We start from the raw sequence: 26222 nt of genomic DNA, 5'->3' as shown, positions 1-26222 counted from the left end.
TCCATCATTTTCAAAAAGTATTTACAAGGAACAAATGGAGTTGCATTTTTTCAACTGCAAAGACCTAAGGATTTGGAAGACGTTGTAGCACACGGGAAAGAAGAGGTGAAATCCCCCCTAGACAGGCAGATATTGATTTCAAGGCTGTGGGAATGACTCCTGAAACACAGGATATCACTTGGAAATGTAATTTTTCTGTAGTAATATTCTTAGTTTCTCATCTACAGGGTTTAGGCAGGAATAAAGGGGAAATCCCATTTTATTTTCAAAGGGTTAAAATGAGATGTGGAAAAGTTTAACAAGGAAATAAAGCCCCACAAAACTTCATGGCAAATCTGGAGGGAAAGGACATTTTGCATGGAAAAAGAAAACAAAGAAATCAGCCCTTCCATCAATGAATTCTGAAACTCATGTGGAATTTTGTGAATGAACATCTCTCCTCAGGGTCCATGCTGGAGCTAAGGAAATTTGTCTGGAAGTTCAGCCAGGTGCCTTAAACCTCCTGGATGAACAAGCATTTCAACTCTGACCAGTCCAGGACTGCAGCTCAATCCTCACAAATCTCAAGACAAGCAGCAGCCAAGGCAGAGCAGTCCCAGGGTGGTTTCAAGTGATTAAAAAGAAACACAAATGGCCACAGAGAAAAGAAAACCTTTTAAATTGAGGAGGATGGCTGATCAGCTCCTCCTCTCCATCAAATCTGGTTTTCCTTGGAGGGTGCTGGAGAGCCCTTTCAAAGTGCAGTGCTGGTCCTGGTTTCGGGATGAAGCCAGCAGGCCCAGGAACTCCAGCTCCTGGGTAAAATTCAGCTCCCTGTATCCCAAAGGCAGGTCCAAAGCTGTCTAAATTGGGATCTAGAGATATCTTCAGGCTCTATTTAGACTGGTAACAGCGTTGGGTGCACACCATCCACACACAGAGATGGAGAGGCCACTGCTTGGTTCCCAGTGATCCAGCATAGTAACCACAGCTTGGACTAGATAATCTTCAATGTTCCCTTCCAAGCCAAGACATTCTTGATATGATTCCATGAAAAATTACCTAGTTTTGAGACTCTCCAAGGATGAGGATTTCACTGTCTCTTGGAGCTTTACCAACAGTGAACAACTCTCACGATGAAAACCTTTTTGGTTGCATCACATCAGAGAAGATACTGGAGTCCTCAACACTGACCTGAGGTTGCAGGCTCAGAACCTTTCACTTCTCACAGAACTATAACTAGACCAGAGCTGTGCACAACTGCAAGCCTGGACAGAAATCGAAAATTAGTAATATCTTCTCTAATTTCAAACCTACCTGGTGACAAATCCCCAGGTTAGGAAGGAATTTAGGTAATGCAAAACTACTACAGACACAAAGCATTGCAGCCTGTTTTCTGAATATTTCCTAAAGTCTTGCAAATATTTCAGTGCTTGGCTTTGTGTTTATAACACTTGCACTGGACTAACCTGGCTGAACCACTGCCTCACATTCAGCTAAACTCACAGTGACCTCCAAATTTGTGTCCCTTTTGGCAACTGGGGGACTCGCCCACTTGGCTGGTAAGAGTTCCCATTCTGGTAGCTCCACACACTAAGGAATGCATTTACCTTCTTTTCCCATGTTTCACCCCTGAGAGCTGGCTTGAGGCTGCTCATTGAGCTGTGCAGCATCCAACTGAGAGCAGCAGCTTCTCACACTGTCCTGAGCCTTACCCAGCTCTGAAGTGCCTCATGTTCAAGAACAGCACAGGTTTTCTTCATCCCAAACCTCCCAGGGCTCCTGCTGTGAAGAAAGGAATTAGGAAACCTCCTGCCTTTCCGCTGGACATAAGCCACAAAGTTTGCTCTAGAGCCATGCTCTGCAGGAGCCAGAGGACTTCAAGCCTTAGGACTGGGTGGAAGCAAATTTTGCAAAAATCATATATCCTTCTAAAAATTCTCAGTCCTATTGACAATAAAATGAAATGTCCTTGCCTGTGGACTCCAGAGGCGCTTCATTCAACCTTGAAACACATTCTCCTTTAACTCCAAAATTGGTTCAGGTAGGTGCCAATTTGTACATTTCCTTAACCTTATTTCCAAAGCTGAGGACCACTCTATATTCCTGCCTCAAATGGAGACAAACCTTTTCCTGCCCTTTTTATTCTTTAAGCAGCTAAATATTGTCAGGGGTTTTTTTTTTGTTGTTGTTCCTCCCAGCAGTGTCTTGCATAAAACATCTATTATTTAAGTGGAAAAGACAAGGAGATTTGGCTGCTTTGTGGTTTGCTTGGTTTTTCATTCTCATTGCCAGAAATAGTTGATAGTTTCTACGCCAGATATCACTTCTAAAATGCTGCTTATATAGCCATGACAATGAAGAGCCATATCACTAGTTTGTTAAATCAGGCTTTTCCAGAAAGGCTGGGAAATCAGTCAAAAAAATTGGGTGACCTTAAGGACTATAATTATAGAAATCACATGAAATAAACCAAGTAAACAATGTTTTTCAGAGATCGAACAGAATCTCACCTCTGTTATGTGTTGAGACTGAAAAGGAATGAAGACTCCATTTGCTGCTTGATTACAGGATGACTACGAGAGATCAATAGGACAAAACTATGAAGGCAGTTAAGAAAATCCTTTGAATGAAAAGAAAAATGCTTACTTTGTCATGCCTAAGGAAATGAAGTTGAAAATGAAATTGCCTAAGAAGTTGAAGTTGACGGCCTCTTTGGTTTCCCAGGAGGGAAAAATACAAAGGAGAGAAATTTCTAAGCTAAAAGACAATCCTGGCTTAAGAAGGACATATGGACTTGTTTATCTCCACTCTCTGAGGAAAGATGTGGGTTGAAAATTTGGGAGAAGTTTTTAAGGATCAAAACGATGAAGTTCTGGAACAGCCCTCCACAAGCAGGGGGCAAAAGAGCCCTTTTCTGACACAGAGCTTGAATGGCTCTTCTGCTGTAAGATTTATGGGCTGTGTGCACTATGCTTGCATGAGAAATTACCCTAAACAGCATTATGGGAAACTGCTACAGATCAGAGGTATGAAACACTTGCACAGGCATTACTATTATTATTTGTATTTTTTGGTCAAAGTTCACTGGATCTTTCCTGCTCCTAGTAATCTTTTTGAGGTGATGAAAACACCAGAGTTAAAAAAGCCAAGACAGAGAACTGTCCAACCTGCTGAGGGGAGTTTTAAACTAAGAATGATGGAGGAGGGAGAGAGTGACCAACTGTTTGGTGAAGAAATGGTAGATGGGTTTATCAAGCAATGAGGCTGGGATGGTGTGAACAGAAGGGACCTTACTTAAAGTGAGAGGTCCAAAACTGGGCACAGCACTCAAGGTGTGGCCTCACCAGTGCCAAGGGACAACCACTTTTCTAATTAACAGCATAGGCTCCTAAATCCTGGCATTGCTCAGTGAAATGCACAATAACCAATTTCACAGTATCTTAGGAGGGTCTGTGCAAATGCAATCTGCCATAATTGCAGCAGCAAGATGTTGTGAAGGACTCCTTCCTTACAGAGGGAGATGTTGGCTTATGTTTCTGAACACTTAAAAGTGTGGACAGCTTGACACAGTCCCTGAAATGCTGCACTGTTGCAGCATCATGCTTAGGGAAACAGCCCATCTGTGGAGGCTTTGAGCAGTCAGTCTAAAGTTTCTAACTTGAAAGGAAGAGGACCAACAGGATGAGAAATAAAATTTTTATGCCCATTTTTTCATCTCATTTCACAGACAAGGATCCTTCGATTGCTCTGTGAAGGATCAAATGTCATACTTATAGAATCGTAGAATTGCTTGGGCTGGAAGGATTGAATGATCATCCAGTTCCAACTCCTCTGCCATTGCAGGGACACCATCCACTGGACCACATTGCTCAGAGCCCAATGTATACCTCCATTCCAAAACATTCTATTTTTTAAAGTGAATAAGGGTAAACTAAGGCTCTTTCACATTTGCTGACACACACAAGCAGTGCCCATCACAGAGTTTTCAGGCAGATTAAACACGTATAAGGAAAATACTTGGAAGAGAGACATTTTGTAGAATAACAAGAACATACCTTTATCCTGTATGAAGGTGATTCACCTCATGAGATATCAACCTCATTGTGGCCTTCCAGGGCCTGAAGCTCCTTCCAAGGAGCCTACAGAAAGATGCAGAGAGACTCTTGACAAGGGCCTGGAGTGAGAGGACAAGGGGAAATGGCTTCACACTGACACAGAGCAGGTTTAGATGGGATATTGGGAAGAAATTCCTCCCTGTGAACGTAGTGAGGCCCTGGCACAGGGTGCCCAGAGAAGCTGTGGTTGCCCCATCCTTGGCAGTGTTCCAAGCCAGGTTGGATGGGGCTCTGAGCAACCTGGGATAGTGGAAGGTGTCCCTGCCCGTGGTAGGGGGGGTTGGAACTGGATGATCTGTAAGGTTCCTCCCAACCCAGGCCATCTGTGATGGTCATGTAAGACCTTACAATCACAGGTCCCTCAGAACTCACACACTGAAATTTCCTCTCTGCTTATCCCATAGCTCTGAGTGTGTTTGTCATCATCATGTTCTCAGGGCTTTTCCCCTGCAAGCCCAAAGGCCTATTTTAATTGCGGGGTGTTTACCACTGACATTTAATAAACAGTAATTACTTGAGCTTTAATCTGTTCTGCAGGTTCTTCTAAGAGGAACTCAAACCTTCAGGGAGAAAATCAACTGTTATGATGGTTTTCTGAGCTATAAGCAGATGAGTTTTTTTTGCCCTCCCTAAAGAGCAGCAAGCCCTGTCACAGTGTGACATAGGTAGCAAACTGTGAATCTAATTAAGTGTATAATTATGCAGCAGATTGCAGCACAGTGTGCTATTACTTAAACCAACTGACTTGCATGCCAGTCCCAGAGACATGGAACTCGATGCAGACTGAGCTGAACACATTAGGGAGCATTTCTAGGGTGGGGTAAAGAAGGAGCCAGCCTCAGTTCATCCACACTAATGGCACCTGCACCCCTTCAACAAAAAAAACCCCAGCAAAACAAAACAGCAGACACACAAATTCCAAGTCTAAAGGAGATGCAAAAACAAACGGGCAATGCTATGGAGTTGCTCATAAAGGTTTGCAAATATTTGTCTCAGTCTTTTTTTGACATGGCTGTCAGTGTAGAGCTCAAGCACAGCATCTTGAATTACACTAGTAATTATACTAGTAGCACTATGCCTTGAATTATAGCAAATTGCAAACTGCCTGTGTACGACAAGAATTCCCCTTTATCAAACTCCCCACAGAAGCAATAGCTGGAAGATCTGTGCCATTGCACCATGGAGCTCCCAGGTTTGGGTTCTGACACTTGCTTAAATAACACTTCCAGCCAGAATTCCTTTTAAATAATCCACACAGAACTGACCTACATTTGCAAATCTCTTTTGAACCACTGCAAGAGGAATACAAATAGAATGAGAAGCCAGCACTGACTTCAGAGTTCTGTGTGCCCACCACAGCAGGGCTCAAGTAAGGTGTGGTTTCATTTTCAAAGCTGCTGCCATTACTGCTGATCCTTTAGGCACTTGGAAACAGATGGCACATTTCTGGGGAATTCTGCAGGCAAACACACACTGCCAGGTACCATTTTGCCTTCTCTGGGAGAACTAGGGACTCCATGTAGATTCACAGTGAACAGATGGAAGAAGTGCTCTGAAGTAATACTGAGTCTCCCAAAAATCAGGAAAAATGTGGTTTGAAATCTAATCTGAGATTACAGCCATGGCTGGTAACTGAAGTATAAAACAATTGCTAAAATCACATTTGCTACGGAAAGTTGAGCTGAACATCCAGGTACTGTCAGTGCTTGGCTTCAAGCAGGGAGCTCCATGCAAAGCCCCAGATTCCAGGCACACAGGATGGGAGATGACCCTGATCTGCCCTGTGGGATTGATGGATCCTCCCTGTCACTGGTAGTCTTTGGTCTTCCACAGTTTTCTGAGGGCTTTTTGGTGGCTGACCGTGAGCAGCTCTGCCCTTTAGCCCTCTCACTGCTGGTAATTAATTGCCAAGCTGGTGGATGTCCTGTCCTCACCTCACCTGGATCTCAGCACAAGGAAAAAAGGCTCCCAGTCTGCTGAATATTTAAAAAATCCCTCAGGTTTTGTACCAGAAAATTAATGCAAAATGCACTGCACTGGAAAATGGGTACAGGAAGAGAGATAAACAGCAGGTTAAATAGCATCAGCAAAGTGCAGGAACATCAACCAAATTTTAAAAAAAATGAACCAGAGAATGAAGAGACCCACCTCTACTTTGTATAGGAATGGAAAACTTGTGCTGTGATATGGACAGGAACAGAGACAAACAGGTGAAAACAATAGTAAATCGTCTAACTTTCTGAAAACTACCATTTTTCTTCTCTTGCTTTTAACAAAATACAGATTGAATTCAAATAACAATTTGGTTCAACATTGCCCACTGTCCTGACTGGAGGACACTTTTATGCAAACAGGGCTCTATATCCCATTCATAACAAGCACACTTGATGTTTCAACAGGGCTGCAGTTTCACAAAGAGGGAGGAAAATGAAAAGGTAAATCTAAATTTATCTCTTGACTTTAGAGAAGTCAAGCAAAAAAGATGTGAATGAAAGCAGAGTGGTTTTTTTTAAAAAAACTTATTATTGACTATCACATTTTCACCACACAAAGTTTGATCAGAACTAATCAAATCCCTCAGCAACAGATTAAATTATTCTGTCTGTTCTCTGATTTAGTTTCCCCTTAAAGAAACTGGCAGTTAATAGGCCCTTAAATAGCTCCTGTCTCCAGACCAGCTCTTCTTTCCATTCCACTGGACACTACTGAATAGAACCTTTTCTTCCTTTTCAAATTCTTCCTCCCAAGGTGGGTTCCTGCTGCACACACAGTAAAGCCAAGCAAGCTTGAGCACACAGCCAAGGAGGGAAGCATTTCCTCTGCATTTCTGAATGTTCTCCTTTTCAGCAAGAATTTATTCACAGAAAAGGTTATCAAGCAGTGGGATAGGCTGCCCAGGGATGATGAGTCTGTGGTTCTAAAATGAAGTCAGTGGCCTGAGCAAATCAGATTAGGAATTTCAAACTGAAGCCAGTTTTTGAAGACTAGCATGAAAAATTTCAAATATTTAGAGTAAAAGTTAATTAATAGGGAAGGGGATTGTTCTTTAATTTATGCTGTTGTCCTGGTTTGAAAAGGAAGTGAGTTTTTTGGGATGCTGTGGTCAAACCAATAGGTGCTCAGGTGCTCACCTGGTGTGGCCACTGAGGACATGGATACGCCTCTGAGAACACAGGGGGTTAAAAGCAGAGCAGTCCCAGCGGGGGAAGCTCTTTTGGGTTCCCTTGGTGAAAGAGGTCAGAGCTGCCCTGGCGGCTGCGGCCTGGGTGGGGAGGGGAAGCCATGGGCTGGGTGAGGTAGGCCGGGCCTGGGGCAGAGAGGGGAGGTGAAGGCCCCGGCAGGATGGAAGGGTGGAGGAGCACCCAGAGGCATCAGGCAGCCACTCTCCCGAGAGAGAGAAAGAGACAGACAGAAACAGAGACACAGAGAGAGAGAGAGAGAGAGAGAGAGAGGAGAGCGCCAGCCCGTGCCACCTTGAAATCCGATAGCATGGCCGGCCAAGGAGGTGAGAAGGTGCCCAGGAGGGAAGCATGGGAGTTCGGGACAGGCAGAGCCTGAGATTTTTAACCCTTTTCTTGGATGATGGAAACCTTACAAATGAGGATTCTCCTAGTGTTGAATGAGAAGAGAGATTGAGATAAGAGGAAATGGGCCATGAGAGAAGTTGAGAAGAATCTTGGGTGGCTGGAGGTGATGGAATGGCCTTTGGCTGGATTTTTCTTGTATAGCCATGGACAGAACCATTTTTCCTGTGACACAGAGACTGCATTTAGGGGGAGGCAATGGCTTGGAGCCAGGAGAGTGCAGTGATGTGATGTGAAGGAGTGCGTGAACAGAGGCGATGGGTGAGGAGGGTGGTTGGTGCCCTCCGTCTTTAGGGAAGGAGAAGAAGATCTCTGTTCTCAAGACCCCTCGGCCCCAGAGGGTGAATTTGGGGGGGACTGGTGTCCCAAAAGTGAGAGACTGTGCTTTTTTTGGAACTGGGCAAAGCATTCTTAAAAGGGGAACCCTAGAAGCAGCTGTGGTCCATGCACAGTGGTGAGAGCACTGGGCATGGAAGGAAGATGTCACGATGGCAAATGATCTCTGGGCGGTGCCACGTGTGACATGGAAACACAAGAGGTCTCAACTGTGTCTCCAGGGGAAGCCTATGGCACAAGAGGGACTCCTCTCTCCTTGATGAACTGAGAATTGATTATCTAAAGGCTTGTGATGGACTGAGAGTTGATGATCTGAGGGGTGGTAACTGAATTGAGAATCCAAGGTTTTGTCTTACTGTGATGTAGTGGAAATTTGGTGGGGGGAGGACGAATGTTTTTAGAAGGTTTTCATTCTGAGTTCTGTGTGTTTCTTTTTACATCTAGTTGTAGCTTAATAAAGTTTTTCTTCTTTATTCCTAAGTTGGAGCCTGCTTTGCTCTATTTTTGATCACATCTCACAGTAGACACCAGGGAGAATATATTTTCATGGGGGCACTGGCATTGCGCCAGTGTCAACCCATGACAGCTGTATAACTAGATTTTTCTTGTTTCAAGAAGACATAAAGATGTGAAAGTTTATTCTTCTTTTGTTATAGATTCATAACTGTACTGAAGTTCAGGCTGGGAATACTCTAAATGTAGCAGAAGAAAGGAATAAGGTGGTCTGGGAACAAGCATGGAAAAATGAGTGGCTCTTTCTTCCCAACCCAAGCCCAAATTAAGGGTATAAAGCATGCGGTGTATGTGGGAGGAAAAGGTAAGAAAAATGCTGGCAAAACTAGAAACAGGTGAACAGCTTTTGTTTTCATTTTCACTCAATTGTCTTACTAAATTACTGCTCTGACACATGCTTGGGATACAACCTCTGCTTTGCCCAGGCTGCCCTCAGACTTCAGAGGCTCAAAAAATACAGTGGCAGCATCAACTTTAATTAACAGCAACGTTAGCTAGAGGTGAACTTCCTAAAGAAATTGTACCTACAGAATGCATATGTGCTCCTATTCTTTACCCTTACCTCAGAAAGTCCTGTTGGCCAAAGACGAGACAAATTCACAAACAAGAGAACAAAACCTCCACTTTACCCACACATAGAAATACTAAAACATAAATTTAGGCCTTACACACAGTTAATTCCATGGCAGAGAGACAACACAAACACCTTAACACGGACAAAATGAGGCGCTGATGCCATTACAGCCCTGAGAGGCCAAGCACAAGACACAAACCCAGGAGAAACAAGATGTCTCCAGGAGAGAATTCTTCAGCTGCTCACTGAATCTACAGCTTGCAAAACCATTCATTCTTGAATCTGTAAAGACCTCAACAAATATTTCAGATAACAAAAAGGCAAAAGAGTGACTTACCCCAGGAACTGCTGCCTGAAGGGAAGCAGCAGCTCACCAGAGCTCCCATAACCACCACTGAAAGAGCCAAACTGACTCCTTACCATGCACCTACCTCTCTCACCCCCACCTAGGGCTGCTTTAAGCAGTTTGTTGTCACCTTTGCCCCCATTCTTTCCTCCAGCCACACCTGAGCACACTTGAAAGGCTCCTCTGGTGCAGGCATTTGGACAAATCCCTTACAGCACCTGAGGTGCTCCTCCAGCAGAACCGAGATTCTGTTTCTTGGTGCAGACTGCTTTGCCCAGGGATCAGAAGCTGAGAGGCATCTCCTCCATGAAGAGAAGGTTTGCAATAGTAAGGTTCAGGGATAATCTCAATGGTTTTAGAGCAAGGAACACGCACTTCAGTTGCCAAAATCACAGAATCACTAAATGGTTGGGGTTGGAAGGGTAAAGATCATCTTGTTCCAACCCCCTGCTATGGGCAGGGCCACATCCCACTAACCCAGATTGCTCAGAGCCCTATCCAGCCTGGTCTGGAACACTTCCAGGGATGGGGCAGCCACAGCTTCTCTGGACAACCTGTGCCAGGTCCCTCTGGAGGGCGTCCTGTCTTTCAGGTGTGACAACTCTGCTTTAGTGTCATCTGTAAACTTCCTGAGGGTGCACTCGATCCCTTTGGCTACATCATAAAAAAGGTAATAAATAACACAGGTCTCAGCATGAACTCCTGAGGGACACCACTTGTCCCCGATGTCCATCAGGACAGTGAGCTATTGACCACTCCCCTTTGGATATGTAAACTTTGGAGGGAAGTACTTAATAGTTTTTAATCAGTTGTATCAGCCCAGAGGATGAATGTTGGGAAAAGAGGTTCCGTAAGAGGTGAATGGAAAACCGGGATCAGGATTTGCTAAGCAGCAGCTCCGACTACTGGCGATTCAGTGCAGGCAAGGTCTGCGTTGCTAGAGATGTTTTTCCAGCTGTGGATTCCATGTGCTGCTTCAAACTAGAATCTCGATAACAAAATCCCTAACATTCCCTAGTGACGATGAGAAAGGCAATTTCCATTCTGTAGTTTGCAACATGCCCAATTGATGTTAAGCTTTTCCAAGAAGGAATGGTGTTTAGGGAGTAAGTTCCCGGAAAGAAGCCCTATAGCAGCATATGCTGTTCTCAGTTCTGCCACTGGCTTCCCTTTGCTTTTTTGTCAGTGCCCTTCATCTTCTGCTTCCCTACCTCAAAGAAGCTGCAATAATATTCTCATTAATTATTCAAAATTTGGATTGCTTTAAATATATCAGTCATCTGATCTCATCTCATAGAATAGTATCCATGTGCATTTCTTAGGGCAGAGGGAAAAGAAAGTAACAGCATGGAGGGAGAGGTAACCACAGAATAATTACTGCCAGCATGAATGCTCCTCTCAGTCATTAAAATCTGCCCTCTAAGCAACTGGAGAAACCCTTAAGCATTTCTCAGCCTGGAGAAAAAAAGGCTCAGAGGACCCTCTGGCTCTTGACAACTCCCTGGCAGAAGGGTGCAGTCAGGTGAGGGTCAGGCTGTGCTCCCAATAGGAAGAGACAGAATAATAGGAAACAGCCTCAAGCTGTGCCAGGGGAGGTTCAGGTTGGACATCAGCAGGAATTTCTTCATGGAAAAGCTGCTCAGGCATTGGAAGGGGCTGCCCAGGTACACTGTGGAATCCCCATCCCTGAAAGTGTTCAAGAAACCACAGGGTGTGGCACTCAGTGCTCTGGTCTAATTGTCAAGGTGGTAACCCAAGATTGGACTCAACAATTTTGGAGGTCTTTTCCAACCTTAGCAATTCTAGGGATTACAATAATTCTGTACTCAGGGCTGTATTACAAAATAAAGGAATTGCTACAGAAAGCTAACTTAGGAGAAATCACAGCGTAGTTTCTGCAAGGTGGGAAGGGGAAGTGCTGTGTAAGGCAAAGTATTGCTGTGTGATGCTCCACTTTACTCATAATCTCGATGTGGAACAGCTGCTTCAAGTAAATTTCTCATGGATATTCACCCCTTTCCCACTCTCTAATGGCTGCCTGAATTAAGACCCTGTAGGAGAGCTCAGTGGTGCAACTGGAAAAGCTGTGCTTTGAATGAGGGGAGCAGGAAAAATAAATCACTGCACCACGGTAAACATTTCCAGAACTGGCACCTCACATTCCAACACTGCCTTTGCCAGCTTTTCCTGCAGCACTTTGCTATCTGAAAATGGAAACTGCTCGTTAGCTGTGCAGGGCTATGTGATAATTGCATCTCTCTATACTCTTCTGAAGCAGCTCAGGAACATGAATGCTTTCACAGCAGGATGTGTGCAACGTGCAATAAATCAAGATCGGGGCCACACTTAGCAAATGAGTGCTAATAAGACTACAGAGTTAGGGTCTGATAGAGAAAAGCTGGCAGTCAAAAATAATAAGTTTATGCTCAAATTACTAATATGCACTTCACTTCCAGTTTGCCCTAGCTTTTGAACTTATGTTATCAAAAGAAAAATAAACAATCCGTGAGAGAGCCAAATTTAATACCTCCTTCAAAAGCAGGATCAAAAAACTCACAAAAGCCCACCTCTTTCTCAGAGTAAATATTAGCAGCAGCAGTTTTGATGTGGAAGCTCTTGAAATCTGAGAAACACTTTATCCAGGAGTTTCACTGTACTTTGGCAATACAGAAAGAGCGAGAGATCCTGTTCTCTGGCTACAGCACTCAGCTGAGGGAGCTGGGGGTGTTTAACCTGGAGAAAAGGAGGCTCAGTGACTTTGTGCCTCTCTGCAACTCCCTGAAAGGAGTTGACGCTTTCTTTAAGGAAAGGAAGCTGACGCTTTCTTTAAGAGCCACGTTCAGCGCAGAAAACCAAGTTCAGAAGAGTCAAAAACTTAAAACCAGGGCTTTTTCTGAGATCTCGTAGTCTGAACAGGCAGCATTCCCAGCAATTCCTACTGGAAAGGGCATGTTCTGGATGACCTAGTCCCGAACTGCAACACTCTTGAAACTATTTGAGCACCTAAAGCTCAGTGATACATTTGCTTTGAGAGCCAAGGGAAAAAGAGACAAGTGTTACAGCATAATCCCTCTAGTCCCAACAGTTCAAAACAGTACAATGCTCACCAGCTAAGTAACCATATTATTTGCTTCTGTGGCAGAGAGAAAATCCACATTGCAGTGACAGTCCCCCCTTAACTGAAAAGACAACACTGGTGAAATACAGTTTACATGATTAATACATTTTACTCAGTATGTACACAGTTCTCCAAAGAAGTTGGGTCATCCAAAGGCAGTTTAAGAAGCTTTAAGTATCCCCCTTGCCAGCTGTTACATGGGTTGTGTTTTTGGCTTTGCTTCCTCCAGCTCAGCGTCCAACCAGCGGAACCTGCGGTGACGGCGCAGGACTTCGATGGCCTTTTGTTCCAGGGGGGTTGGTTCGATTCCCAGCTCTTCAAAACCAGGAAGGTCAGGAAATGTCATGTCTGTTGTGTGAAACTTCAACAAGAATGGGGAGGGTAAGAAAAAAGAAAAGATCATTCACTTGAAATGAACAGCTTTACACCCAATGCAATTATTCTCCTGCCAAAAGAAGTAGAGGAAGAAGAAAGATTCAAACAGAACTGTGGCATAATTACACAAGGTCTTGAGTACCAAGACTTCCAACAAGAGGTACAGGTATTCTGCATCCAGCAAGAAGTCCTTCGGGCTTTAATTCAGGAATAAATACCATGCAGGAAGTGCCTTCCTTTATTCTCCATACCTTATCAGGGAGGTTACTGCATTGCAACAGCAAAACTAAACAGAACTCCAAGGCTATACTTGAACTCCAATTATGGATATTTTGATTTGTCAAGAAAATGATGTGTTGAATTATCACCTCCGGTAGATGGTTTTGCTCTGTTTATGGTTTAGAACATGGCCCTGTACAAACAGCTGATTCTATTACTATAGTTAATTCTATTACCATACATGCAACCCATAGAAAACAGATTTCTCTTATGCTGGTGTTCCTTGAAAGGTCTTTTGAATCAAACACATCTAATATTGAACAGATTATTTAAGGAAGAAAAGCTTGGAAAGAGGAACAATCAGACCCAGAAATGACACTGAGAAACTTCCTCTTACACTACCTATACTACAGCTGACTTGCAGCAGTTTTAGTGATTTGGTGCAGGCTTATTTTATGAAATGTAATGGAAGAAACTACAAAAGCAGTGGAAGAAAGGTTTTTGGAGATGTTACAATTATATCCTGGGGGACAATCAGGTGAAGTAGGCAATTGATATTGTGTCATAAGAAAATATATTGAAATTCCAATGCTGCAAAACAGGTGGGAGAGTCACTCTGTAATTCAGAAAGCAGAAAGTTTAGGGAATATACATGACTATCTTTGCTAGCCTACACATATGCCAAATTTTGACACTAATACTTGCCAATTTCTACTTTTCTTTGCTTGCAGTTGTTTTTTTGCAATTTATTTCTCCATCCCCAGTGAAACATTCTGAGAAGTCAGGAATAAACATGAAGTGGCAGCATTCTCCCAGAAAACACACTTGAATGTTAAGCGAGATTTTGGAATGTGTGCAGGGTGTCAGTTCAACTTCAGTTGTTAAAAACACCATTTCCTGGATGATGGAAGTGATTTTAGTGCATCTAGAGGTACCTAAACTGACTAAGAGTGGGGAGCACTGCCCCTCCCTCACTTTGCTCATCCAACCTCCACTTTTTTCAATTCCATGTGGTTTTGGGGAAAGCAAAACTCAAGTGTGAGTTAAAAATGCACAATGAAGCATTTCCCAAGAGGGATTTTTGGCTGGTCCCACACTTACCCTATCCACCTTGTCCCTTGTCAACCATGGTTCAAACGGATTCATCTCAAAGAATCTTGCAACTAAACTGTGAACAGAAGAAATATTGCAAAAGTGCAGTCATTTATCCAGATACATAGAAATCCAGTAAAAATTATTTCAGACTTAATAGATGGTGAGCAAGAGCTTGTTCTGAAGCTGTTCTTGCAAGCTCTGAGTTCACTATAGCACTAGATGTGCCAGTCACTAAGTTCTTAGTTGTGTTTCTGGTAATTAACTGTTCCTGAATTACTGGATCTTGTATTGTTTTACTTTGGATGGAATGGAGAAGCAGATCTCTAAAAGTTAATATGAGCATTAGCGGGTAGGGAAAGTAAATCCCCCATCCAATTCCCCACACAGCAGAGGGCTGAGTCTTGCCCCTGCCTTTCATTCAAACTCTGTTCCCTGCCAGTGTAGGCAGCAATCCAATTTGTCATGACGTTGGATTCAATGCCTCTAGGAGAAAACACACTTGCTGACAATTAAATGAGTTATCAGCAACACAAACAAGCTGGTGGAATCTGGAGCAATCTACAAAAAGGGTGAGGACTGGGGTATCCACAGTTTTCAGAAATGAAGTTTCCCTTGAAAGAAAGGAAATCTGACAGGGAAAAGAAAATAATGCTACAGTTCTTGCTCAGTGTCTCGGGACCAACAGCAGAATCTCTCACTGAATAGGTAGGACTTGCTCCAGTGTTCACCTGGCAGATTAGGGTGTTACTGAATTAGTGCACATAAACACAACCAAGCTCATCTGCCTTTTAGGTGCATTCTTTTCTCAAAAATATGAACTATCACTTAGTTTAGCCCAAATAAAAAAGAATAACATGGACTGCAGCAGATGTGAATGAAACTAAGAAGCACTCACATGTCACCTTTCCAACAAGCTGCTCTGTGTCACCAGAGCCATATGCCTGGTCCCTCTTACAGCCAATAGAGGAACAGCCACAATAGTTTAGGATGTTCTCAGTGTTATCCATCAGTGCTTCCATGGATCCAATGCTGAGGGTTCTAACTCTGGTGACTGATTAAGCTTCTTAATTTGCATTGTACTAAAAACAAGGAGGACCAGTATGCCAAATAATAACACAGCCCCATTGTGCTGAGGGCAACTGCTGAAATGGCATTTATTGTTTGGGGTAGCTCTTCAAAAAGATGTGATTATTCCCTAAGGACCAGGCCCAGGTTCAGTAGCAGATCCTTAAGATTGTGCAAAAAAATCTGTCAGGGCCTGCAGTCAGCAACATACACACAGATTTTCCCTGTGGTATTGTTGAAAATCATTTGGTTTGCTACTAATTTTATTGAATTAGGACCTTTTGCTACTTCTTGGCTCAGCAAAGCCATTCAATCACAGAATGACTTAGGTAGGAGAAGACCTCCAGGATGATCAAGGCAAACTTTTGCTGATCACCAGATCACTGAGTGCCATGTCCAGTTGTTTCTTCAACATCTCCCTGGGAAGCCATTCCAATGTTCAACCACCCTTTCTTGTAAAGAAATTCTTCCTGATGTCCAACCTGAGCATCCCCTGGTGCAGCTTGAGGCTTTGTCCTCTTACCCTGTCCCTAGATGTCAGGGAGAAATGACTCTGGAATGAACAGCCATGTTAAGTTCACTATAAGCGTGCATTTCACATACCAGCTCATCAAATGCAGGCCTGTCCCCGAGCTGAAGGCTCAAAACTGGCTAACAAGTACCTCAGGAAAGGCAACTTCTGCAGCCCCACCACTTTAATAACAACTAGGCCGAGTAAGTCACCCATGCAACAACTATTTATGCTTCTGTGCTGCCAAGAGCTTATTGAATTAGGGTCCCACTTACTGGTAGAGAGGCCGTGGCAGCGGGTAGGGAATGAAGGGGTGGTGGGCAACAGCGTAAACGTACTCGACCATGTCATACAGCAGGTACCGGTGAGGGCTGGAAGGGAATGCACCAAACATCACACCTCAGTCAGCTACACTGCAATATTAGCATCAGAGAGAAAAACAATTTTAAACCCTCCACCCCCAAGGCTACAAAAAGTCTGTTTCTTCAATCCAAATAATTTGCCTGCAGAGATTCCCCTGTTGCTCACAGGGAGGAGGTTTATCCTGGAGGACTGCAGCCTTTGGAAAGGCCCATCCTGGAGCTGGGGAAAAGCATGGAAAGGATTCAGCAGAAAGGAACAGTGGGCATTTGGCTGCTGGCCAAGGCTAACCCACCACAACCACACTGGATGAAGTGTTTCTGTGTGCTACGAAAGCACACCTGAATGTGCCTCCTTCCATGCTGACTCCAATTCTGAACTCCAAGACTTCCATCACTGTGAGAGGAGTTTGTTCAAGCCCACTTGGAAGCCAGAAATCACATGGAGAATTAAGGATGCTTTATTAACAAGACATTCCATTTTTGGTAGGAAATGGCTGCAGGGAAATTGATTCACTTGCCTTTACTTGACTAAGATTATTTTGTTCTATTTAAAAGCAAGATGAACTCTCCAAAAAATGCATTCCCCTCTCTCAAGACGAGAATGAAGCAGTCAGTCTTCCATCCACTTGCCTAAGAGTAACACAAACTACTGGGAATTCCCATTTCTTTCTTGTTCAGATCCTGCCTTGGCATTTTAGGCTGTCTATATGTGCTCAGACTGAGCTGTCAGGTATCTCCCTTGCCTTCCAGGCAATTTGCTGCCATTCCAAAACATTCTGAAAAGCTCCATGACACCACAAGAGCACACTGCTGAGCAGTTTGACAAACACAGGATCTCGCAGATGCCAAGGTCTAAGATTGCAAGCATGAAAACTGAACCTTCAACTGACATGTTCTCCAGAAAAGTCCCAAGAGATCAGAGAGCCATAAAATGTTTTGGATTGAAAGGGACCTTAAAATCATCTCATCCTATCCCCACCTTCCACTATCCCAGGCTGCTCAGAGCCCCATCTAACCTGCCCTTGAACTCTTCCAGGGATGGGGCAGCCACAGCTTCTCAGGGCAACCTGTAAATCCAGTCTCCAACTGTACATCCACTGCCTCTAAGCCATTCTAATTCCAGGTGGTTTCCACAGAGCTTTACCAGAATTTTCCCCAAATCCATATTGTCTAGCATGTTTCCCAAGCTGCCTACTTCTTTGTGTGCACATATATCACATGAAATGCACTGGGGCCCAGATTAGGATTTTCAAAGTACTCACAAGTAAGAGCTTGAGCCATTTTTCCTCCCAAAAAGGAGGTGGAATTTATTGCAGCTCAAACTGTGTGCATGGATGGAGAAATAAAATGTACTGTGCAGCATGCCAAAAAATGACACTAAAAAGATGTACTACAGTTAATTAGAATCAGAAAAAGTGACTTACCCAGCCAAGGCATATGTTTTTCCTTTTGCATCAGGATTCTTAATTGCATTAATAATTGCCTTTGCTACATCAACCACCTGCAAGGAACAAATTCTGACAAGTTACCAAGAGAAAACAGGAATACATGCACACACTCCTCTTTCAGAGGCGGTTTACAGACCTACACATCCACCCACCAAGGATTTGGGATTGGGATTTCATGGAAAACTTACATAGACTGGTTGCTTCACTGTTTTTTTGCCCAGAGAAACAAGAGGGACACCGCCAAACCAACGCATGTCTGATGGAAAAAAAGAGAAAATCTGGGAATCCTTTCAGTACCAGAATAACCAGGACATTTGACACCACACTGAGTGTGGATCTCATCTGAAAATTGACTTCTCTTTTAAAAAAACTAGGATTGGGAAGAACTCCCAGCCAATTGCAGCAGCATTTTTCTCAAGACACATTTAGTTTTCGTACTAACAGTAATGAGAGGGCTGCATTTGCTGTTTCCATAGAGTGGGTCAGTACATACCCCCCCACCCCAAAAAAAATCATTTCAAAAATAAAAACGAAGAGCAACATCTAACTAGATTGAGAAAGAATTCTGTCAAGAGGTAAGAATTTAGTATATTGCTGTACATCCCACACACTGCTGATAAGAACACACTGAATACACCTGCTTTTCAGAAGCAAATCCTATTTTCTTTCTTTTCTCTACAGGCAGTTACACAAATCATACATGGGTTTACTATTCCAAGAGTACCTACTTGCATAATGATTGAGAAATCGGTCCTCTCTACCAAACATCTCAGAGGGCTTCAGAATTACAGCGTCTGGAAATTGTTCCCTCACAGTCTTCTCTCCAACAGCCTATCAATTAAAACAAACACATTCATTACATCCATGCTGAACCAAGCAGAAGTGGATGCCTTTCATAACAGAAAGCATCTCTGACTGCAGAACTGAAAGAAATTATGCCATAAGTAGCACAAAAATTATTTATATCCAAGCCATTTGATCCTCAAGATGCTGCACTGAGATAAAGGTCTCACAGAAAGCCCAAACATTTCTCAGCTGCAGAAAACAGCATGTAGTAAATTCATACATTGATGCCCTTCAAACAGCCCCAGCTGGGGGGAAAAAAATCAAAACCAAACCCAAACCAAATACAAAGTACGTTCTCAGGAAATACATTTAAGTGGACTACAGACTTACTTTGTTCCTGAGGTATTTGGAGGGACTCTTCATGCTAGCATTCAGGTGAGAAATATGAATGAATTTTTCCACACCAGCTTCCTTACTTATCTGTGCGATACTTTGAGGAATATTTACAAATTCATCTTCAAATTTGAAGTTTCTAAAGCAAGGCAAGACCCAAAAGTTACTTTAAGAGCAATCAACAATGGCTGCCACTCAGCCAAAAAGCAATTATTACATATTACTTGAATGTATTATCAGAAACCTACAGTGACAGTCCTAGAAACAAAATTTCCCTTCATGATGGACTCTTCATATGATAAAAACTAGAGGAAAGTGAAATTGCAACTGTATTCTTCAATTTTAGCTTCTCTGCCCTTTCACCTGGTAAGATTAAATCAGTATGAAAAATCCTCTTGTCCACTTGTCTGTGACAAAGAGAAAACTCCCAGTAAAAGTGAAAACAGGTTGTTTTTATTAAAAGAAGCTCTCCTGCATCTTGAACTCCGAGTAAGGCTATGTTTTCACAAATCCTGTCCAAAATTTGCCTTGATTTGACACACCTAATTACACTACAAAGAAGCTTGAAATTTCTGAGCAGCACAAATCAGGGTAGATGCTTGGCAGGGGAGAAGAAGGAAAAAACACACCAGAGAACACAGAGGTGCTCATGCAAATGGAAAAACAATTTTTCAGAGCATTTAGAACCATTTCAGAGCTGAAAGGGACTTCCAGAAGAAGCAAGAAATCCTCCCCTTACTGTATGATATTCAAGGGGCCTAAATTAGAGGGTTATACTGTCAACCAGTTTGGTATCTCATCAAGATCAATACAGAAGCTCTGTCTCCATGCAGAACTGCCAACAATTCCAAAATTGCAAGAAAGATAATTGGCTTCTCATGTTGTTGTATTGTCCTTGTAGGCACTCCTCATCTTGACCATTTGCTTTGGGTAACAAACATCTTAGCCAAACACCTCCCTCTGTGTCCTTATATCCTCCCACAGCTCTTCAGATCCCACTGGAGCCCAAAGAAAGGCTTAAAAATACGAAGTTATTTTTGAGCTTTCCATAACTACTCTGATCCTGGGAACCATCACTCCTTTTCTGCTCACCAAAATAGATTTAGAAACACTCAAGAACAACATTCCTTCTGTAACCATGGAGTTCCAAACAACATAGTACACACAGAGGAGACTGGACACAAGTACAAAGCAAGGAAGAAAATATTTCATGGTAGGCTTTGCTTTTTTTGTCTGATCTCTCCGTCTAATTTTACTTTTCTTTCTGGACAAGTTTTTCACAGGCTCTGGGATGATTGCAACAGTTACTCTGACCTCGTGTTTAACAAACCAGAGAACTCAATCTCAGGGTTTCAGCACCACCACTGATACCCACATGCACAAAACACATGATTAAAATATTTGTGCCACACAGTGGTTAAGTTCTGTAATGTCCAAAAGTTTTAAACATGGACCAAGACTTGTCCATTTCTATCCATTGAAACTGCACAGAGAACAAGGTTTGGGGATTTTTAAACAGAATGAAACTTTTTGTTATTGTCATACTTCCTTTTAACAATAAAATAAACTGTCTTTTCTATAAACCACACCTTTTACACAAGACCAGAAATTTTGAACATCAAAGGGCTGTTCATAAAAAAAAATTGCAACAAAAGCATTAGGTGATCAGAGATCAAAGTGATATCTATGTTTGTTTCTGTCTACTACCAGAGCAAAAATTATGCACCACACAAGGGCAAATCTCCCTATTAAATTTTTGTCTGGCAGTTCTGCACAAGGCTTTGAATAAAATGGACATAATTGCACGATCACACACACATTCTGAAGGTGGCTGTTACAGGTATTTTTAACCTAAAATAAGGGAATTTTTAAATGGATTTCAAAAAGAAACTATTCTTAGAAACTATTATCAAAGAATGCTTCTGTAGCTAATATTGTTTGTGCCAAAATTCTACCAATGAATGAAGTTATTAGTCATAATCTTAATGATCAACTTAATAACCAACTCTCCATCAGCTATTCCTGCTTGATCACAGCTTTTTCTAGCAGGCTACAACTCATCTCTGTGTCCAAGTGACAGGATGAAATCTTAATTCTGTGATAATGTAAATGCAAATATTACGTAAATATGAGTTATATATAAAATTGTCAATGTAAATATAAAAAATTGGTGAGGCTCTGTCATCTATAGAAAGGCACTCAGGGAATATTCATTAGGTATGTGAAAATAGCACATTTGATTTTTCTGACAGAACAAAAGCTGTACACTGGAAAATTGTGGAAAGAATGCACTTTTCCAAAGCAGATCACAACCAGGACTGGAGTTAACCTTTTAAAGAAATCTTATATGCAAAATCTTGGGGTTGCCTTTTCCCAGAAGCCAAGAACAATGGCAACATCACTGCACACACATGCTGTAAAACAAGGCTACAATAACTGGTACAAATCTATCACATATAAGAAAAGAAAGAAAAAGAAAATTACTTTGTTTCCCATTCCTTTCCAATAAGATTAATCACCACATTGCTGTGTTCCACGGCTCTTCGGATGGACTCTTTGTCCCTACAGTCCCACTCCTGCAAGCAGAGCATCACATGGGGAAAAGATGAGATAATGAGTAAATAGGCATCACCAAAGCAAGCTCTTTCACACCATTTCCATTTAGAGGCTAAACAACAGCTGGAGCTGTGTCTTTGAGAAGGATTACTTGGCTGCCTTGCACAGCCAGGGCTTTGTGATTGATCTCAAGCCAGACTCACCATGAAGAGAAGTTGCCCCAGGTCACCCATGGGCCGCAGATACATCAGGTCATACTGATCACAGCGATAGGGGATGATGACTTGAGAGCCAATGCGACCTAAAGGGCCACAAAAACCCCAAAGTTTCAAACAAATACATCCCTTTAAGTAGATTAATTTCTGAATGAACAAAAATCCCTTTTCCCCCTGGCATTAAAGCACTACAGTTAGACATAGGTATCTTGAATGCATATCTGCAAAGCTAAAAGTAGAACAGAACTAAGGTTCTTCTTGAACCTACATAATTCAAATACTTAAATAGGATTTTTTCCTTAATATTTAGGCCTGTAAGACAAAATGCCAAAGCTCATTAACAAATGAACCAAAAATGGTGTGTCCAAAAACCAGAGCACAATACCTAAACAATGGAACATTTACAAGGATATTTACATTTTGTAAACTGCATGAAAAGGAGGGGAAAAAAGCAGCATGGATTATTTTCCAAAATTTAAATTCAAAAGGGCAATTTTAAAGAATTCCAATCAAACTCCTGCAAACCTTTAGTAAAATGTCCTAATAAGGCTAAAACCAGAAGAATCAAATACATGCTGTAGATTTCCTCAGATTTGCATTCTACAGAGGCGTAGGACTTCTTTTAATGACCTTAATCTTCCAAAGCTCCAAAATTTCCTTGATTAGAACACTTTTTACTACTTGTCACATACTGGAACTCAGGCAGACTGCAAAACACTTTTAAGATCCACAGTGCCAGAAACTTCTCCATCACCCTGCAACCTAGAGATCAATTGGTTTAGTTAAACATTTTTTTGGGTAGTTTCTTTAATCAGCACTCCTGGTGAGCATTACCTAAGCGGTTGACAACATATCGTCCCAGGAAACCCGTGGCTCCAAAGACAGTGGCCACAATGCCACTGACAGAGGATCTGCCACTCCTCCCATGAGGGATCACGGCATGATGGACCTGCCGGTGCGGCTGCAATGCCGACGGTGCTGCAGTCAGGACAGAAATTCCATGGCCTGCAACATGCAACAGGAGAGATTTGAGGACATGAATTGGAACCCAGCACTGCTAACTCACAGCTTATATTGGTTTTCTCAGCACAGATCTTTTTCTCTAATATCCCATGCCAAGGCTTTTTATGGACTGTTGTTTCAGAGATATCTGGAGAGGTCAGAGGGGAGCAGGCGTGGGAAGTTGCTGGTAAAGTTAAGGACCAAACTGATACAGGGAAGGAGCAAACAAAGGTTATCAGTTCTTAAAGAGCAAGTAAAGCTCGCTGTGAGTTTAAGGTGAAGCAAGTAAAGAATACTCAGTAGAAATATAAAATATAGCAGAGGAAGCAATTCTGTATCACAGCTCTGAAGCAAGGAGAGAGGGAGAGATGCAAAGAGCCAGATCCATGATACATGGCATACTACCTCAAAGCTGCTCCTTTCCTCAAGGAGCTAGAAAAACTTGGGAGCCACAGAGGCAGGACATCATCAGGATACTGATATACAAGAACATGTGGTGACAGGACAAGAGGGAATGGCCTCACACTGACAGAGAGGAGGCATAGGATAGGATATCAGGAAGAAATTCTTCCCTGTGAGGGTGCTGAGGCCCTGGCACAGGGTGCCCAGAGAAGCTGTGGCTGCCCCATCCCTGGAAGTGTCCAAGGCCAGGCTGGATGGGATTGGGAGCAACCTGACAGGTGCACACTGAAGAAGGTTTTGTCCCAATGTGGTTAGGAATTACCAGTTACACAGGGGCACTGACACTGCAGCCACAATGCTCAGAAGATCAAAAGGATAGGGGGTGTAGAGGCATAAATGATATTCTGTCACCTCAGCTGGCAGAGCTCATACCAGAAAGTCCAACCAGATTTCAGCACCTGAAGGAGGTCTTTTGCTACCCAAAAGTCTGTCTATCCCTGTTCTCTCCATACCACACAAACTGGAAAAAGATATTGCATCTCCAATTTTGTCCTGAAAGACGGTTTGAGAGCCACTGAAAGTTAAAAATCAGCAATACTTTACAGCTTCCAACAACTCAGTAACTTCCTTGCTGTTACTTCTGCAAAAATCATTGCTGGTAGGCTCTTTATAATGTCATTACTACACCAACAAATAATATCTAATTACTGTCTTGTATTCTCCCACTTTTGTGAATTCCCCTGCTGTGCTTATCTTACGCTATAAAGTTTAGTGATGAGCAATTTTCCTTGTTCCGTAAGTCTATAAGGTCTGGCTACCCTAAATTATCACCAGCTATGGTTATATGCCCAATCATTGCTTTAAATTGCATTTTCTGGAGCAGCTGCGGCTGCCCCATCCCTGGCAGTGCTCCAGGCCAGGCTGGATGGGGCTCTGAGCAACCTGGGATAGTCGAAGGTGTCCCTGCCCATGGCAGGGGGTTGGAACTAGATGATCCTAAGAGTCCCTTCCAATCCAAATAATTCTGTCATTCTATGAATTAAAGCTCCAATATCTGCAGTTGCACCCAAAGCATCTTTTTCTCTACCCAAAAGTTTGTCTATCCCCATTCTCTCCCAACCCCACAAACTGGAAAAAGACACATCTCTCATTTTGTCCTGGAAAGCAGTCTGACAGCCACCTGGGTAAATAAAGAACACACTGCTTCCTTTAAATTCCTCCCTGCCCTTTACAAACAAAACCCGTTTGCCATCTCCCATGTTACTTAATCTAAGACTGTGGGCAGAATCAGTTTAAACAGAATCAAAGACTCAAATACACGCTTTAAATATAATATTGGTAGCTGAACTTTACCATAGATCATGGCCCAAAGGTCACAGTCACCTAAGAAACCGCGAAAGGAACCCAAGCTTTTAGCTATAGGGCAGTGACAGCCCCAGCGCGACACCCGCAGCTACATCCCGAGCCCTCTGCGCTCCAATCCCCAGCTACCTAAGGAGAAGGGAGGCACAAACACGATCATTTCCGCGCCCCCGGAAAAATTCTAGGCAGCTCCTTTCCAGCCGCTGCAGGGCGAGCTCCCCTCGCGCAGAGCCAGAGGCAGAGGCAGAGCGTGTCCCGGGCCGGGCAGAGCCACACGGGCGGGCCGAGCTGGCTGAGGGCGGTGGGCAGAGCGGGCCCATGAGGGGCCCGGCGGGGCTGACACTCACCTGCCCTTGGCAGCCGCAGCCCGCGCGTCGCCGCCGCCATCTTGTGTCTTCCTGGGGCGGGGCGGCGCGTGCGCGAGGCCGCGAGGGCAGCGCGGCTGCGCAGGGCGGGGCCGAGGGGCCCTCAGGGGCTGCCGAGGGGATTGAAGTCACGGAGAGGGTGTGGAGGTGGCCAGGTTAGCGGGCTGTGGCATTGAGCGGTGCCTGTGCTGTTTCCTTCAACACCTCAAGGTGTAACAATAACTCCATCGTCAGCCTGGGCAGCGTATTCCAATGTCCAAGAAAAAGTTCTTCTTAAGGTGCAGGAATGCTTCGTGGTGTCCAACCCGAGCCTCTCCTGGCTGTTTTCTCTTGTACCGTGCCTTGCTCCTTGGGAGCAGAGCCCGGCCCCCACCTGGACAGTTTTGCATTAGCGGTGGATATGATGCTGTGCATAGCTGAGAAAGAAAGTGCGAGTCACCTGTGTGTTTGGCCTGTTTGCAGACGGCAAGAGGAGGCTTTTCCCTTGGCACTCTCAGCGCTCATAAAACTGACCGTACGATGGCGATGTCGGCTTGTAAAAGAAGGAAACGCTTCTGGCCTTGCTCTAAACCATTTCAGGTGCAGTGCCAAGCTGAAAACGTCACTGCTCTCCAGTCCACTGTGTCAGGACAAAAAGATCTCGCTGACCTTCCCTTTCCAAGTACAAACTCTTGATTTGTACCACACTCAAACAGCAACACGAACTCCTCCGTGCTAATAAATCTTTCACTCTGGCAGAGTCCGGCTACAAACTTGAAACCATCCAGCAAAAACACAGCTCACAGAAGTGCCAGCTGAGAAAGCTCTTGCTGCTAACTTCCCTTGCACCCAAAGAACTACCAGTACACACCCTACTACAATCTGCACTTTCTTCTCAGCTCTATGAACCATCATAACCCTTCAGTCTCACAGAGCCAGGATCCAAATGGAATTGCTCATACACTAAAGGTACCAGGACAGAAAGCTCATCAACAGCTTGGCTTTTGCATTCCCAGAACAGTTCAACAGCTCTCACTGACAGCGCTGCCTATTAGGAAAAGCCATTAAATTTCATCAAGATTACCCAATCTGTGGATCCAAAACTGGTTTCTTTGCCAAAGAGAGGAAACTATAAGCCCATCTCAAAAGAAATGGCATTCCCTCCTCCGGAATAAACAGCATCCAGGAAATGAGCCCTTACAAAGGTGATAGAACACTGTAACTGGGCATTACCTGCCCGGGGCATTCTTAGCAGCTGCACACCAAACCTGAGCACAGGACCTTGTCCAAAATAAGGCCAAAATTTCTGAAGGAGCGGAAACCAGGTGCCAAATTGAGCAGTGTGAGGAGGAGTTCTCTGAGTGCAGCTGAAGCTGTAAGGCAGCACCAGCATTCGCAGCTGACACTTTTGTGAGTGTTGCTTTTGCCAGATGGTTTCAAGTTTGTAGCCGATCTCTGCGAGAGTGAAAAATGTATTAGCGTAAAGGAGTTCATGTTGCCGCTTGAGTGTGGGGCAAAT

At 43.5% G+C, this 26222-nt stretch overlaps 1 protein-coding gene across 1 annotated transcript; it reads right to left on the bottom strand.

The window, feature by feature from the left end:
* Positions 1-12652: 12652 nt before the first annotated feature.
* On the bottom strand, positions 12653-24767 carry NDUFA9 (NADH:ubiquinone oxidoreductase subunit A9). The gene is made up of 11 exons (XM_058805234.1): positions 24707-24767; positions 22428-22598; positions 21582-21679; positions 21307-21398; positions 18820-18961; positions 18372-18474; positions 17832-17899; positions 17620-17696; positions 16109-16204; positions 14264-14330; positions 12653-12929 (listed from the first exon to the last, which is right to left on the bottom strand). Exons 1-11 carry the CDS (start codon positions 24744-24746, stop codon positions 12762-12764), a joined length of 1122 nt encoding a protein of 373 aa, XP_058661217.1. The 5' UTR covers positions 24747-24767; the 3' UTR covers positions 12653-12761.
* Between the last annotated feature and the right edge of the window lie 1455 nt (positions 24768-26222).

This window comes from Ammospiza caudacuta, chromosome 5 (genome assembly GCF_027887145.1).
Source record: "Ammospiza caudacuta isolate bAmmCau1 chromosome 5, bAmmCau1.pri, whole genome shotgun sequence".
NCBI lineage: Eukaryota > Metazoa > Chordata > Aves > Passeriformes > Passerellidae > Ammospiza > Ammospiza caudacuta.
The sequence above is the reverse complement of the archived record's forward strand: the minus strand, read 5'-3'. Positions and strand labels throughout refer to the sequence as shown.

Coding starts and splice junctions, on each gene's coding strand:
- NDUFA9 (XM_058805234.1), bottom strand. CDS start 24,746: ATGGCGGCGGCGACGCGCGGGCTGCGGCTGCCAAGGGCAG. Junction 17,697..17,831: donor CAGTGAAGCAACCAGTCTAT/GTAAGTTTTCCA, acceptor TGTTCCTTGCAG/GTGGTTGATGTAGCAAAGGC. Junction 12,930..14,263: donor CAAGGGACAAGGTGGATAGG/GTAAGTGTGGGA, acceptor TTCTTGTTGAAG/TTTCACACAACAGACATGAC.